At 28.9% G+C, this 18,543-nt stretch overlaps 1 protein-coding gene across 1 annotated transcript in view; it reads left to right on the forward strand.

Annotated features, from left to right (window-relative positions):
- LOC119615955 (zinc transporter 8) overlaps nucleotides 1–15,269 on the forward strand; it is a 34,806-nt gene extending 19,537 nt beyond the window's left edge. Inside the window, exons 6-10 of the mRNA XM_037972015.1 lie at nucleotides 6,666–6,980; nucleotides 11,643–11,745; nucleotides 11,824–11,993; nucleotides 12,084–12,154; nucleotides 15,067–15,269. Coding sequence (XP_037827943.1) covers nucleotides 6,666–6,980; nucleotides 11,643–11,745; nucleotides 11,824–11,993; nucleotides 12,084–12,154; nucleotides 15,067–15,176 — 769 coding nt within the window. The 3' untranslated portion in view covers nucleotides 15,177–15,269. The remainder of the gene's footprint in view (nucleotides 1–6,665; nucleotides 6,981–11,642; nucleotides 11,746–11,823; nucleotides 11,994–12,083; nucleotides 12,155–15,066) is intronic.
- The last annotated feature ends 3,274 nt before the right edge of the window (nucleotides 15,270–18,543 follow it).

The raw sequence follows: 18,543 nt of genomic DNA on the forward strand, positions 1-18,543 counted from the left end.
ATTTCTTATTAGTGAATGAATCGAAATTATCATTACCTGTATATTTTTACCTACATGATCATAAACGAAACAGAACGAAATGATCTGTCGAAAAAATTTAGGTAAAAAATAGTTATAAATTTTTGAAAATTTAAGCATAATAGGACCTTTCAATTATAAGGATAAGCAAACAAATAGAAAATAGGTAAATATAAGATTTAAATATGTGCTGTCATACTTAATACTAAAATATGAAAAAGATGAAATTAAAGGACACAGGTTTAAATGAACATATTTTTGAATGTAATTGAGATATTGGCTTGAAATTTTTTGTAAAGGGTCGAGAATTTCCATATCTAACTAAAAAATGATATTAAGGGATAAATATGGACTAAATTGTTGTAGCTATCTGCGATCCTATTCAAATTTTGATATAAATCATAGTTTTAGAAATTAAACAAATATGTAATATATGACAAAATCTTTATTTATGAACAAAACTCAATGAAATTTTCAACGCTTGTTAAATTTGTCATTTCAAATAAGAATATGCAAAAAAAGAATTGAAAAGGTCAAAGGGCATCCCGCAATTCCCAAATATAGGAATGAAAATCCCAAAAATGGGATTTTTTACTTTTTTGCCCATAGGGTCCACATTTCTTTCAGGGCTGGGAAAATACTTTTGGAGTAAATAGAAAACATATTGAGGTTTCCAAAACTGCTTTCAGTTTTCTGATCCCAGCTTTGGGATTTTAGAACATGTCGCCCAAAGTTGAAGTTTTGATAAAAAATAGGTCATATTCGGAAGGACGCAGTGGCAACATTTTCAAAAAATAGGACAAGTTTTTTACGCCAAAGCGTTCTGCGTAAAGATACCTTTTAGAAAACTATAAAATTGTTATATGCTCTTAATAAAACTTTTAGTTTATTAATAAAAGAGTTAAGACACATTTTTGGCAAAAAAACGCCAAAAATCTAAAATTTTTTGAATTTTTAAATTAAAAAACGTATATTTTTGGATCCGTAAACGATATTGATCTGAAATTTTTTGTATATTATTGGAAATTTTGTTGTCTAACTAACAAGAAAAAATTGAGTCCATTTGGTCCAAAATTACGCCCGGTATTCAAAAAAAGGCGGACCAAGGTATGGTAAATTTTGTATCACTAAATTTTTAAATGCCTATAACTCGGATATTATAAGTAGTATGTCCAAGCATGTTTTTTCAAGATCTCGTCGAGCGCTTTCACAAAATATAAAAATCTTTGTATTTGGGTGAAAAACAAAAAAATGGCACGAGTTTAAAAATTTTACATGTTGTAGGTACCCTACTTTGAGCCGCCACAGCGCCGTCCCTGGGGCATCTGCAGGGTTCATCTTCAAAACTTAAACTCGAATACTCCTTGGCTACGCTCACGCCAAATTTTATCCCGATCGGATCAGCCGTTTAGAAATGCCAGATTTATTTCCAAAAAATTTCCATTCTGCCCCACTGTGTACTCTTTTAATTACAAAAATGTTCAAAAAATTATTTATAGCAAGTAGTTTAAACTAATGCCACAGTGGGGCAGAATGGAAATTTTTTGGAAATAAATCTGGCATTTGTTAGTTAGACAACAAAATTTCCAATAATATACAAAAAATTTCAGATCAATTTCGTTTACAGATCCAAAAATATACGTTTTTTAATTTAAAAATTCAAAAAATTTTAGATTTTTGGCGTTTTTTTGCCAAAAATGTGTCTTAACTCTTTTATTAATAAAATAAAATTTTTATTAAGAACATATAACAATTTTATAGTTTTCTAAAAGGTATCTTTACGCAGAATGCTTTGGCGTAAAAAACTTGTCCTATTTTTTGAAAATGTTGCGACTGCGTCCTTCCGAATATGACCTATTTTTTATCAAAACTTCAACTTTGGGCGACATGTTCTAAAATCCCAAAGCTGGGATCAGAAAACTGAAAGCAGTTTTGGAAACCTCAATATGTTTTCTATTTACTCCAAAAGTATTTTCCCAGCCCTGAAAGAAATGTGGACCCTATGGGCAAAAAAGTAAAAAATTCCATTTTTGGGATTTTCATTCCTATTTTTGGGAATTGCGGGATGCCCTTTGACCTTTTCAATTTTTTTTTTGCATATTCTTATTTGAAATGACAAATTTAACAAGCGTTGAAAATTTCATTGAGTTTTGTTCATAAATAAAGATTTTATCATATATTACATATTTGTTTAATTTCTAAAACTATGATTTATATAAAAATTTTAATAGGATCGCAGATAGCTACAACAATTTAGTCCATATTTATCCCTTAATATCATTTTTTAGTTAGATATGGAAATTCTCGACCCTTTACAAAAAATTTCAAGCCAATATCTCAATTACATTCAAAAATATGTTCATTTAAACCTGTGTCCTTTAATTTCATCTTTTTCATATTTTAGTATTAAGTATGACAGCACATATTTAAATCTTATATTTACCTATTTTCTATTTGTTTGCTTATCCTTATAATTGAAAGGTCCTATTATGCTTAAATTTTCAAAAATTTATAACTATTTTTTACCTAAATTTTTTCGACAGATCATTTCGTTCTGTTTCTTTTATGATCATGTAGGTAAAAATATACAGGTAATGATAATTTCGATTCATTCACTAATAAGAAATATCAATGACTGAATTACAGGTTATAGTAATATAGTCCTAAATGTTAATAGGTAGACAATTCGTAATTTTTTACTTTGGAATACCTGTATCGGAAATGACAAGAATTGGTATATAAGTAAACTTCTCAGATTTTAAGTACCATATTTAATAAATCTACAATGAAGATTACATTAAAGTACGAAGAGTTGTGTTCCGTTTTATGGAGTATATCTTCAAAAGGGCCAGAAAGAATTGAAGACATTTCAAATTATATAAAAACTACATATAGTAGAAAAGTAGACAAAACAGGCATATCAAAAATTGAAAACTTTTTAAAACTTTTTGATGTAAAAAGTAAGTCTGTGGATGGAAATCAAAAGAAATTTCGATTAAAATTTTGTAGTTGGATGGAAACTACTACGGAAATCTCAACTTACAACACATCAACAGGAGCGCCTTGCAAGTCATACGAAGACTTATGTTCAAGGTAAAAAAAAGAGGGTCACACAAAAACTTTTTTCAATCTCAAATGAGGAAATTGCTGATACATTTAACGAAATGCTGAAAAAGGAAAACCAACCTATGGATGTCGTACATATTGCAACTATTCTTCCTAATGCATCACCAAAACGACTTAAGCGAATTGTGGAAAGTATACCAACTCCAACATCATAATCAAATTTTACTGAAGAGGAAGCAATAGCGCTTATGTTGGAACTGGGTCCCAGTCGAAATAAGTACCAAATATTAAGGAAAGCTCTGCATGAAAAAGGACACAATATATTACCATCATACAAGGCGATCCAGGAAAAAAAAACAAACTATCCTACTAAATCAACAAAAAATAATGAAGAATTGAAAGAACTGAGACCTGCGGAAAAACGCAGAATCCAAGAAGAATTTAAAGTTCAGATGGGATTAAACATCGACAAACCACTTTCAAGTTGCGGTAGTACAAATGACGGTAATACGGCGAGAAGGTTTTTTCGTGATTTTGAAATTACTTCAAAAATAACTGGAATCGACAAGGAGTTGCTTCGAAGAGTTAAAACTATTTTAATGGCACTGAATAGTAAACATAAAATTAATGAAAATCGATTTGGGGAATACACATCTGAAATTTCTAAATTACTTGTATCTCTGTATCCATGGAGGGAACTAACACCAACAGTACACAAAGTATTGTGTCATGGTCAAATAATAATTGAATCGAATATTCTTCCACTTGGAGAGTTAACAGAAGAAGCCCAGGAAGCGAGGAATCGAGATTCTAAGCATGTTCAACTATTCAGCTCAAGAAAATGCTCCAGGCAATCACAGAATGAAGATATTTTTAATAGTTTACTTCTATCTTCTGATCCTGTTCTTTCAACTATGCGAAAAAGATGGATTTGTTATGAAACTCTATCATCTCAAAACAAGGAAGATTTAAAGGACTTATATTACCTTCTGGATATGTATACCGATATGACAGATTATTTTATAGAAAATAAGTAGTGTTAGGAATTAACTATATAAGTAGGTTGTAAGAATTAATTGTATTATGTTTAAGATAAACAGTTCAAATAAAAAAAGCTATTATACTAACTGATGATATTGTATTAAATTGTGTTTTATATTTCGGTGGGCGGGAAAGGTAATTCGTGTGGGGTGATTTAGGTGTTGTTGTGCGTGGCTCATAATAAAATTATAATTTTTTTTATTTTATATACATTATTATAATAAAATAATTAACTAAATAATTTTTAAAAATTGTCCAAATATTTTATTCAACACCAAATGTATGTTCTGTCATACATAATACTAAAATATGAAAAAGATGAAATTAAAGGACACAGGTTTAAATGAACATATTTTTGAATGTAATTGAGATATTGGCTTGAAATTTTTTGTAAAGGGTCGAGAATTTCCATATCTAACTAAAAAATGATATTAAGGGATAAATATGGACTAAATTGTTGTAGCTATCTGCGATCCTATTAAAATGTTGATATAAATCATAGTTTTAGAAATTAAATAAATATGTAATATATGACAAAATCTTTATTTATGAACAAAACTCAATGAAATTTTCAACGCTTGTTAAATTTGTCATTTCAAATAAGAATATGCAAAAAAAAAATTGAAAAGGTCAAAGGGCATCCCGCAATTCCCAAAAATAGGAATGAAAATCCCAAAAATGGAATTTTTTACTTTTTTGCCCATAGGGTCCACATTTCTTTCAGGGCTGGGAAAATACTTTTGGAGTAAATAGAAAACATATTGAGGTTTCCAAAACTGCTTTCAGTTTTCTGATCCCAGCTTTGGGATTTTAGAACATGTCGCCCAAAGTTGAAGTTTTGATAAAAAATAGGTCATATTCGGAAGGACGCAGTGGCAACATTTTCAAAAAATAGGACAAGTTTTTTACGCCAAAGCATTCTGCGTAAAGATACCTTTTAGAAAACTATAAAATTGTTATATGTTCTTAATAAAAATTTTATTTTATTAATAAAAGAGTTAAGACACATTTTTGGCAAAAAAACGCCAAAAATCTAAAATTTTTTGAATTTTTAAATTAAAAAACGTATATTTTTGGATCTGTAAACAATATTGATCTGAAATTTTTGTATATTATTGGAAATTTTGTTGTCTAACTAACAAGAAAAAAATGAGTCCATTTGATCCAAAATTACGCCCGGTATTCAAAAAAAGGCGGACCAAGGTATGGTAAATTTTGTATCACTAAATTTTTAAATGCCTATAACTCGGATATTATAAGAGATAAGTAGTATGTCCAAGCATGTTTTTTCAAGATCTCGTCGAGCGCTTTCACAAAATATAAAAATCTTTGTATTTGGGTGAAAAACAAAAAAATATCACGAGTTTAAAAATTTTACATGTCGTAGGTACCCTACTTTGAGCCGCCACAGCGCCGTCCCTGGGGCATCTGCAGGGTTCATCTTCAAAACTTAAACTCGAATACTCCTTGGCTACGCTCACGCCAAATTTTATCCCGATCGGATCAGCCGTTTAGAAATGCCAGATTTATTTCCAAAAAATTTCCATTCTGCCCCACTGTGTAATGCGTTATTGACTTCTGATAATAGTACCGAAACAGGTTTTTCTGTTGCAAGAAATAATAAATAAATGACAAAAACCTGCAAGGAATGATTATTCATCCTTAGATCCAGTGTACCATATATGTCAACACGAATAATTTCGTTACAACATTTTTTGTATATGTGAATTTTCGTGTCAAGTGACCCAACTCAAAAGATCGTTTTGGATGAAATTTGCACCAAGGTTAGTACTATGTGATAGTAGGCTAGACACAGAGGGGGTCTAGAGTTGGACATTTTGGTCATACAGGGTTTTCTTCAAATGAGTACAACTTTTCACCTATTAGTAATAGCAAAAATTACCCAAAGAAGTTTAGATAGCTATTTCTTCACTGTCTCCAAAAATTTTGGAGTTGGATCACTTGCCACGATATTGCCCATATGTATATTCTTTAATTGAGTTATGTTTGTTTGATTAGTGTAACATTTCATTCAGATAATGAAAAGTTTATTCTTAAATATGTATTAATTTTAGCATTAAATTCTCAATTACGATTTTTGTCATTTAAGATTGGTTTATGTTTCTGTTTATTTAGTAGTATTGATGAAAAAATAATTTAATGCAATTTTCCGTTGGTTGCAAATTAAAAGTTTAAAAAATAATGAATTATGAAGATAGTTATTGAAAACATTAATAGTAATATGTATATATATTCGCATAGATCAATTATGCGACTGAAGTGTTCAAATTTTATAGCAGGAGTCAATTTATTCCTACCCGCACTTTTTGATGTACATTTTTTTTAAATATCAACCTTAATTAACATACGCATGTATTTTTTCTCTCGTAGTTATACAAAAAGGACAATATTTATTTTTAAATAAATTTATACAAAGAAAAAATTTAATAAAAAACGTGAGCCGTTTAATTTCAGAGAAATATTGAAATATTCATTTATTTTTTCTCACCTTTTTCTGTTCCCTTTACGTTTTTTTTCAGTATGATTTTTATTTTACACACTTCAGTGCTTGACCTACCAGCAGGTAGTATTGGTTCCTCTCATGGTCACTCTCATAGTCACAATAATAATGGTCATCATCATGGTCACAGTCACTCACACTCCTCAAACTTACACCGACGACACAGTAATGATAGCGGGCAGTTATACACAGAGTTTGCAACGAGGTCACTACTTCCTACGGACAGTGATGCCGATGCTACTGATGCAATTGACACTGGCGGCGCAACATCAATGGAGTTGTCGTCTGCACCAATGGTGCTCAACGGAAATTTGTCGAAACATCAACAAGATGGGTAAGAATTTATTGAAATTAAATTATTCTGTGGCCATTTATTTCAATGTAGTAATTTGTACAAGACATAAAAGAACATTTATTGCAGCCTTTGTTCTCATCGTTTCTATTATACGTTCTTTTAGGGTCTAACTGAGTTTTTTACTTATGTGTAGTATAATACTTTAACAAATAATTAAATCTTTTCAAAACATTACATAAAGATACATAAAGGTTATTTGTAATAGAGTCATCATATAAAATCTCAATAGGACACTTGTACTAGTGCAAAAAAATAGTTTTACTATTCTACAGTATTTGAATTGCATTGTGACGAATATAAACATTAAATAGATTTTTCAATTTCCATTACCTGAATTTCAAAAAGTAAAAGATAACCACGAATATGTTTATCCGATTATATACATAGTTAAATTAACATATACATATATTGAAATTTTTATATAGGCGCATTTCAAAAATTTTCCAACTAGATTTTACCTTACCCTCTCCTATTTTGAAGATACTATGTCACACATTCTTTGTATAAATACAAAGTTTAAATTTCTCCAAAATTTCAAAATGCATAACGGTTTTAGGTTTGATCGTGATTCAAGGTTCATATTATTTAAGATTATTTTCAACATGAATTAAATTTGATGTCGTATATTTTCTAAACTATTTATCCCGATTTAATTTTAGTCTACAACTGATATCTATGTGTTGAGTTTGACAATATTTTATTCAAAATATTATAGATTTAACATAAGGATAATTATATCAAAAAACGTCATTTAGGGCAGGATATCTCAAAAAATGTATTTTTCATTTCCTGTAGTCCAATTTTGGGTGAAATAGCTTATAGTATCATGAGCAAAATATGTATAAATAATTCAGAATGCGACAATGACAAGACCTCAACAAAATCAACTTTTAATTAAATAATCCACATCATTTTCATACAAATTTCAAAACATTAAAATACAAGACATATACTTTGATTAGCAACTAATTAAAATCGGATGAATTGTTTAGAAAATAAATCTTGTCAAATTTAATGCTTGTTGAAAAAAAATTAAAAATATAAACTTTGAACCTCCGCAAAATCTAAACCGTACCGAATTTTGAAATTTTAAAGAACTTTAAATTTCACTTTTCGTCGAAACCGAAGAAGGTCATGTTCAAAATCTCAATTTTCGAAATTATATGAAATAAATATAAATTGAAAATACTAAGTGAACATAATCTACAAAGTCAGGAAAATATATCCACTAAATTTCATTGAAATCAGACTACGACTTCAACTAGCTCTAATATAGACAACCGACTTTAATTTGTTTCCAATATTAATGTAGTGTTTTAAGTTTTTGGAAAAGGTTTTAACATTTTTGAAAATTCTAAAATTGTTACAAAATATTTAAAGATAAAGTCTGGTTTAGTGGGAATATTACTCTAAATATGTGAATTGTGACCACCAATTTTTTTCTAATTCTAATAATAAATTTGACCTGTGATACTATCTGAAATTATGGATAGACAGACATTGCATTATGGGACATAGACCGATTTTGAGATAAAACGTATAACAGTGTATAAGTATATAATAACAGCTTATGAATAACATAACAATTATGACAAATTTGTTTTTGGATTAGATTTAAAAATATTATTGTAATAAAAAAATAATGCACTATAGCCCGAAAACAACTTATGATAAGCAAAAATATTCTTCATCCAAAAAGGTCTCTATAGGAATTATAATTACATTAAGCAAGATATTAATACAAAAGAAAGCTTAGACCATTTCCTTTAAATGAAATATTTTTTCTTGACTTAGACTACCTAAAAAAAGAAGCCCATATAGGTTTCATATCCTGAGCAAAATCGCTGTAAACTAGTGTAATTAATTAAAATAATTAATTTAAATTTACAAAAAAATGGGTAAATGAAATTGGATTCAGTTTCTAATAACTCACTTATGTTCGAGCAGAATGTAAAAGTACAAATGTAATCATTTTAAATAGCAGGCTTTGGGGGTAATGATAACACAAAGAAATTAATTACAAGTGTAATTGGCAAAACTTCAATTACAAATAATAATAAGTATCGAGATATCACACATATCCATATATTTAAATGTTGGTTAAAAGTGGTATTTTAATGTACTTTCAACATTCAGACAAACGTACATATGTATATATGTATGTATACCTCTAGGGGTCTATATATTTTAATGCCTTAATCTAGAGTGGTTGTTGGTGGGTATACTAATACTTTATAGACAAAGAAAAAGTTTGTTGACCTATTTGATAACGTTGGGAATTGAAATTCGAATAAGCAGTTTATTCAACTGAATAATGAGTAAATTATCGAAATTACACTCCCGCTCACTTAAATAGGTTCACTGTTTTGTTTACATTCAAATAAATTTTTTGCAAAAAATAATTTACTAATTAGTAATATTAAAATTTTAAATAATAACATGATGTCTTAGATATCACTAGTGAGACAAAAATTAGCGCAATACCTAATAGCGGATTTTTAATAATTTTTTTTCTAACATACTACGTGGGCTCCAAGCCCGCCAGATGAAAATCCGCTCTTTTTCCTTCAAAATGTTCAGATGGATATTAAAGTTCTTCGTGCAAAATTTTAAGAATTTAGTTCTATTAGTTTCCCAGATATACAAAATTTTGTATTTAATTCATATGGGAAGTGCCAATCCCCCATTGAAAGTCCGCCCATTTTTCTCTAAATGTTCACATGAATGTCAAAGTTCTTCATGTAAAATTTGAAGATTCTAGCTCTAATAGTTTCTCAAATATAAAATCTTTTTCTATTTAATTCATATGGGGGTGCCAAGATCCCCTTGATTAAAGTCCGTCCTTTATTCTCCAAAAGGTTTAGATGAATATTAAAGTTCTTCGTGAAAAATTTTAAGAATCTTGTTCTCTTAATTTCCCTTATAAAAAATGTTTGTATTTAATTCATATGGGTGGCGCAGTTCCCCCCATTGGCAGTCCGCCAATTTATTACACAAAATGTTTGCATGTATGTTATAGTTCTTCGTGCAAAATTTGAAGATTCTAGCTCTAATAGTTTAAAAATATAAAGGAATTTTTTTATGTGATTCATATAAGAGGTGCCACGCCCTCTGCTGCTAGTCCACCTACTTTTTATCCTAAATAATCGTATTAACTCTAAAGTGGCTCCGACAAGGACTCTAACTGTTATATTTTCTCAGATATACAGATTTAATATTTTCTTAACATGTAAGGTGACACGCCCACTATATAGCCATTCCCCCCATTTTGTCAACAAATATTTATATGGATGTCAAAGTTGTCCGTAAAAAGGTGCCGCTCCCATCATGGGTATTCCGCCAATTTATTACTAAAGTGGCTCCGACAAAATTTCAGGACACTAACTGTTATATTATCTAAAATATACGGATGGCGTGGGTTTACGCCCACTTGAAAATAAGAAGTAGCCTATTACCTATTCCAGACATACAGGAATATGCTGTGAAAATTTCAAGAAAATCGGTTCAGCCGTTTAGTAGTCTTTAACGTTCAAACTTACAAACAAACACACATTCATTTTTATATATCGTCAGCTGAAACTCAAACGGTCCAACTAACCAAAAATTCAAAATCGATTTTATTGTTGATTCTAATGTATTCCATCACAACAAATGTCCACACCAAAAATTGAACTCATCCGACCATAATTATCGATTTTATTGATAAAAAACAAAAAACATTTGAATATTAAAGGTAAAAAGTCCAATTTGTCCATTTTTATATACGCCATTGTTAACTATCATAACAAATGATAGGTTTCACTATTAAACAATTTGTTTATTTACTACAAATAAATCGCGTTAACAGAAATAAACTTTTCAATTTAAATAGTTTTTTGCTTCTCCTGTAAAATTTCAAAAATGTTAGATAGGGCCGTTTGCGTTTTAGGTGACGATATATAGATTTCCTTATTTTTCCGCATTTTTCTTTAGGTTAGGATGAATGTATACTACATCAAATCCGAAGAAATACACTTATGGCACTATCAAGCATGTTGTGCGCTAAAAACAAAAACTCAGTTTCCTTAGATCGAATTTAACGAAAGCCACTGTCCTTAACACATGCTCTACATTCGTCTAAATTCGCACGTCCTACTTTGTGTAGTCGGCCCTCGTTGTGTCAAATGGTTTTGCGTTCGGCAAGTAAACTCGCTCTTTCGTTGCCGATTACTACTGCATGGCCTAGCACCAATATGATGCAAAGCTTACCTTTGTGGAGTATTTAGTTTAAGTACGGTCTTAGATTTAGCCTTATCACCTGATATCCTAATTGCTCTCTGGCTGTCGGTGCCATATTTATTCTAATCCAATTTACACATTCCGTTATTGCTCAGACTTCTGCCTGGAAGCTAGTATTGTGATGGTAAATTTCTTTTTCTGGGTCTTCAATATAGAATCCCAGGCCCATTTTGTCCCCAAATGTCTGTGTATAGCCTTACAATGTTTCTTTTTTCAGTTCGCCTAAGGGCTGAAGTGTTCGAATTAAATTGTACTATCATATTTTATTTTTATACAAAAAACTGCTACATTAATGTACATTTAAAACTATGAATTTATTTATATCTGAAAGCAATATAATTTAATTAATTTCTTCATTTACAGAAATGACAAAAATTTAAATCTTCGTGCAGCCATGATACATGTTATCGGTGATTTAGTACAAAGTTTTGGTGTATTTCTGGCATCAGTATTAATTAAAATATTTGTAAGTCAATAAGCAATTCCACCTTCCAGCAACGAATAATAAATAAATCTCATTATATTTATTTTTTCTCCTTCTCAGCCAAAAGCAGTATTCCTTGATCCATTGTGCACTTTGCTGTTTTCAATAATTGTTATAATGACAACAATTAATTTATTCAAAGAATCAATGCATTTAATAATGGATTCAGTACCTCAGGGCTTATCAATAGATGATCTCGAAATGGATTTATTAAATATAGAAGGAGTCAAGTAAGTATTTTAATATTTTCTATTGTACATTATTTCGTTTGTCTAATTCTTACTGCTCTTCCCTCTTCTATTTTATTCTAATGATTGTAGGTCTGTACATCATTTGAATGTTTGGAATCACACTTCAAATTACAGCATTTTAATGGTTCACTTGGTCATTGGTAATTATAATTTTCAATTGTTTATAATAGACAGAACATCAATCATAATCTACTTAAAACATTCATGTAATTAATCTGTATTTATTATAAACTTACTCATATGAATGTAAACACTTGTGAATATGAACATACGTATATACATATATTAGAGTATCTCGCAGGACAAACATTTTGTAAGAACACGACAGGAATGATTAATTAAGGAAATTTAAATTCTTTAGCTTCCTACTAAATTCAGAAATATATTTTTTTTCGAATCAGTTTGATATTTAACCATCTCATGGTCATTCCTGACTTAGTTCCCAAAAATGTTTTATCACTTCCATGTACCTGACTAAAATACATCCGTCTTTGATGAATTAAAATGGTTCCAAAGATGACATACAAAATTTAATGAGTAAAGATTTTAAGGCAACCGTTCCATAACATGTATAAATTTGTATATTAATTTTCCCATTCCATTTATAACACATCGAAATATTGGTATAAGACTCGCAAAAGTATTTTGGGTCCTTATTAAATCCAAATATGATCTAGCGACAGAAAGGGCTATCGATTCACGATTTCACATAACTTTGGATATAACAATATAGTAATAAAGCATTAATAAACCTATTTCATAGAACCAAAAATCTTAATACCAAATTTTACATGTATTTTTTGGTTGTAAAAAAATCTTAAAATTACACAGGCCTACAAAATTTGAAAAAAGTTCAAAACCCTGAGACCAGGTTATACTTTTATTATATTACACCGCCCGACAAAAAGAGAAAAACAAATAGACATGAACCGGAGGATATACGTCTGAAACTATAAATTTAATGGATAACAAATAAGAAATTAATGTCGGGCGAGGCCGACCATATAATACCCTACACCTGTTACAAAAATAAAATGTGATTTAGTTTTCATAATAAAGAATTTAAGTTGAATTGTACCTTGCCACAGATATACTTAAGCCATTTATTGTTGAATAAAATTGTGGACATTTAAGTCAAATTTTGAAGGGGGCTTTGTATAGGGGCTATGGTCAAATGAGACTCTATAATTATAAATTTCATGAGAGTCATCAAGGCTAGTATAGAACTTTTGCAGCTTTTTAAACATAATTATGAACTTAAAAGCCCTATTCGTCGGGTTCAGTTGTATGGGGGCTAGGTGAAATAATGGACCGATGTTAACCATTTTCAATAGGTTTCGTCTCCGGTAGAAGATCATGTGCCAAATTTCATTGAATTATCTTCAAAATTGCGACCTGTACTTTGATAACAATGTTTACAAGCCCTATTCAGGGGTTCAGTTGTATGGGGGCTAGATGAAATAATGGAAATAATCGAAATTGCGACCTGTAGTTTGATTACAAGGTTTACATGGACGGGCACAGCTAAATCGACTCAGAAAATAATTCTAAGCCGATTGGTATACATTAAGGTGGGTATTGGACCAATATTATTGTGCGTTACAAACATCAGCACAAACCCAATATACTCGTCCACTAAAGTGGTGTAGGGTATAAAATCTGCGAAATGAAAAACTAAAAACGCAGTTTTTCTCCATTAAATTTATAGTTTTCGGTTCGTGTCTAATTTTGAGTGTTGGACGGTTTTATTATACGTTTTAAACAGCACCAGACAACTTAGTTTATTCTTTATCCTTCGATATATCTTCACCATTACATTAAATATTGTCTATAACGAGCAAAAACTATCGGATCCGATCATGTTAAAATCGACTCAAAATCACTTTCTGATTCGATTTAACGATGTCTGTCGTTCCGACAACTGCAACGGATTACACCGTCCGAAAAAAAGAGAAAAAAATCGTTAGACACCAACCGGATGATATACGTCTGAAACTATAAATCTAATGGAAAATACTGCGTTTTTAGTTTTTCCTTTCGTGATGTTGTGTCCTTTTTAAAGGACTTCAAAATTTTAAAAAGTAAATTTTTCAAAAAATATTTTAAAATACTTCTACTGATCAAACAATGCCAAATTTGATGTCAAGTGAACCAGTTGGGAAATATTTTGTATTATTTATATTTTAAGAAACTGTGAACGCAGTTTTGCTTCATTTAATCTCTAGTTTCAGACTTAAATATCTGGTTCGTGTCAATTTTGAGTGTCGGACGGTGTTATATCTTAACAATTACAGCAGATTTTTAAACAATTCTAAAAGTATTTTCATAGGAAGAAGGAAAATATATCAGATGTTAATTTATTTTATTTTAAATCTGACAAAATGGACTTTCAGATGACGTACAACATTTTATACATAAAGACGTTTTGCCGCAGATGTAGTGGAAAAATTATGCGGCCAGTTTTGGATTCAGCGCAGCTCAATCCTTTAAAAAATTATACTTTGGTCTCTGGGTTACAAATTTGTCGGCCAGTATAATCGAATTAAGATAAAATTTTAAAAAAATTTTCAAAGATGTTAATTACTTTTTCAAATTCTGTAAAGATCAAATTCTTTTATCATAAAAGTTTGATCTAAGAATATGCTGTCTGATAGGGGCAAAACTTTGCATTAGTTTTAGTTGGTAAAAACACATTTCACTTCTGAATAGCATATCTAATGAACATAATTACAGATGTATTGTGGTAAAACTAACATTAATATTGTTGTCTATGAACAAATCTTAGGGAGTTTAAATATATTATAATATTTCATGATTATTGTTTATGTTTATCGGATTTATGAAAAATGTCATTACCAAGCAGCTTCTGGCCAATTTCGAATTTTTTGTTTCTTTTTTACAATTTGTAAATACTATAACTACTGAAATTAAATTATTCTGAACTCCTTAATGTTTCTTTTACTCACAGTCCATTGATTTTATCTTAAACAATATATTCATACACTTACATTTATTTATGTTATTTGTAATTATTTGTGTTTTGATATTTCAGATATTCTAACCGATAGCAATACAGTCCTAATGAAAGCCACACAATTAGCTGGAAGTGCAAAATACAACATTAAGCACAGCACTATACAAATTGAACGAGTGACCTCATAAATTTTCTACACTCCTTTACTCAAAATTTAATTTAAATTCGAAAATTTTCAATAATTTTTCTTAATACTTTATTGCTAGAAAATTAAATGCCAAAGTATACCAAATACTTATTGTTCCTAAAATGTATATGTACATAGATTTATAAGTTATTAATATGTTAATATATACATATGTACCTACGTATATGGCTGATTTACTTTAATAGTGTCCTAACTCCAAAAAAAATATATAGTTTACGACTTTGAATGTTATACGTATTTTCACTAATTTTTAAATCGAAATTATTTTTTCGGTTAAATGTCTGCGTACATATACCGATATAAATAGCAGTATCATGTATTATCATTAAATTTAGCAAATAAATTTCTTAAAACTATATGAATACCACTTTTCCGGTATACTTACAAATGCTGTTGACTTTTCTCAAACTATTAATTTTTGAATTCTTCAGTACTATACACAAAAACCAAAATATTGAGTTGAAACACAATTAAAGTAAATGAATATACATGCACATATATACATATGTATGTATATGTATATATATGTACATTCAAAACTATTTACATGAATAAGTAGGTATAAACTATGTGTATTTTTGTACAATTACTGAAAATATTAATGTTAAATTTAGAATAAATTTTTGAAATTATTTACTATTTATTCAATAATATTTAATGTAAGTTTGTAGTACAATGATAAATAAGTTGAATAAGAACAATATTTATTCTTGTTGATTTATGATGCCAAATATACAAATTTATTTTATAAATCATCTAAATATTTTGGATTATGAGTTTTTATTTTTTGCTCAAAAATTTATAAATTGAACTTATTTAGTTCATAAACACATAAGTACATACATATGTATGTAAATTGATTTTATTATGTAAAATTATTTGTAAATATTTAATGTGGTTATAAACTAATGAATTGTGTCTTTAACCATTGATTATACACAAAATCTCTAAATAATTTCCAAGTGTGGTAAATTTTATTTTAATTAAATATTTGTTTCTAGGAATAATTATGAACAAAATGCTAAATTGGTAAAAAATGTAATCATTTTAATAATTCTGTTTTTTAAATTCCAAGAAAAAATATTTACAAAATATAAAAGTGTTATTAATGTAGTAAAATAAAAAAAATACAAACAAGAAATTATAGTCGAGCGAGACCGACCATATAATACCCTACACCAGCTACAAAAATAAAATGTGATTTAGTTTTCATAATTAAGCATTTAAGTTGAATTGTATCTTGCCTCAGATTACTTAAGCCATTTATTGTTGAATAAAATTGTGGATATTTCAGTCAAATTTTGAAGGGGGCATTGAATAGGGGCTATGGTCAAATGAGATGCTATAATTATAAAATTCATGAGAATCATCAAGGCTAGTATAAAACTTGGTTTTGCAGCTTTTTGTCGAGATACGAGTATATTAAACATAATTATGAACTTAAAAGCCCTATTTAGGGGTTCAGTTGTAAAGGGGCTAGCTGAAATAATGGACCGATCTTAACCGATTTTCAATAGGCCTCGTCCCTGGGACAATATAAGATTATGTACCAAATTTCATTGAATTATCTTCTAAATTTCCTATAGTTTCATTACAAAGTTTACATGAACGGACGGACATAGCTAAATCGACTCAGAAAATGATCATAAGTCGATTGGTATAACTTAAGGAACAGGACAAATATTATTATGCGTTACAAACATCAGCACAAACCCAATATACCCAATATACTACTAAAGTGGTGTAGGGTATAAAAATGCATTTAAGCTCCAGAAATCCCCCAGATTTAGCCTATTAGAGTTCAAAATTGTAAAATTCATATATGCAAAATTTTTAATATTTAGTAGTTTACACAATATGAAATTATACCTCTTTTTGAACTAACACACGATATGGTATTATTTATGAAAACACTTTTCCCGCTCGGTTTTAATCTAAAACCTCACGCACAAGATCAATTTTCTAAAATTGGTCATAAAATAAAAATGTAATTTTTTTCTATCAAAATTGTGAAAATCTTCAGTTTTGTCTAAAATTTGAAATTTGGATTAGAATTAAGGTGAATTTAGCAGGCATGGGGGTAACGATTACACAAAGTAATTCATTACATGGTCAATTACAATTACATGTAATGTGTAATTGAGCAATAACCAATTACAATTACTTGTAATTAATTGAAGTTTTTCCAATTACAAATAATTGTAATTAAAGTTTTGCCAATTACAATTACTTGTAATTGTAATTGAAGTTTACCAATTACATTTACTGGTAATTGTAATTGGCAAAACTATAATTACAATTAAAAGTAATTGTAATTGGTAAAGCTTCAATTACAATTACAACAAAAGTAATTATAATTGAAAATGTTATTATTACCCCTCATGCCTGGAATTTAGATACAAATTTATAGCTATATTTTTAGGATCGGTCTAAAATTGTCCCTACCCCATATTATTTTTATTGACAATAAATAGCTAAAAAATAACGATAAAATTTGAAAATTATTATTTGTTGTGTAATTTTTTTTATAACTTTGTATAAATAAATTAGAAAATATTATAATTTAATTTAATCCTGGTTGGTGGTACAATTTTAAAATTTCAGTTCTTATCCATGTTATGTAAAATATTTTCTTACATACACACATGACTAAATACAACTACAAATATATATATACATACTTACTTACATATGAATTTGTAAAAAATAAAACTCGACGTAACGGAAATCGGTTAACCATAAAACAATTTAAAAGGCTTTTTATACGTAATTTTAAGTAAAAACCAATAATTGCTGAACATGTGAAATTATAATAAATTGCACGTAATAATTGTACACAGATAATTATACAGAATTAAAAAAACATACTTACACACTAGAGCGTAGATTTACACTAAAACGAGTTAGTATGTCATATATTGATATACATATATATCTAGGTATGTCTATTGGAAGCAGGGAATGGTATTTTCTCATAATATTCCCTGTTGATCAAAAAATTTAAAATTACGTGTAAAATATTTCTAAATTTATAAAGAATTGGCACTCTATTGGGCATCTTTTTTGTTATCAAAAATTAGTATTTAGGTGATAAATAAAATCATGTTTGCTTCATAATTATGTAACATATTTTTGAGCGTTTAAGTGCAACTTATGTATTCAAATAAAATATCTTTATTGTCAAATGAACATTTAAAGCATCGATTATTTGATGCTTTAATTATGAAATGACACCATTTTTTCAGAAAACCATGTTAACTATACTGCACGAATTACAGCTCGAAAAGCAAAAAAGAATTTATCCTTTACCACTAAGCTAACGGTTTATAGAAAAAAGTATTTGTATT

Source organism: Lucilia sericata, unplaced genomic scaffold (genome assembly GCF_015586225.1).
Source record: "Lucilia sericata isolate MDLA Ls3-8-SP2 unplaced genomic scaffold, ASM1558622v1 Contig000002F_arrow, whole genome shotgun sequence".
Lineage (NCBI taxonomy): Eukaryota > Metazoa > Arthropoda > Insecta > Diptera > Calliphoridae > Lucilia > Lucilia sericata.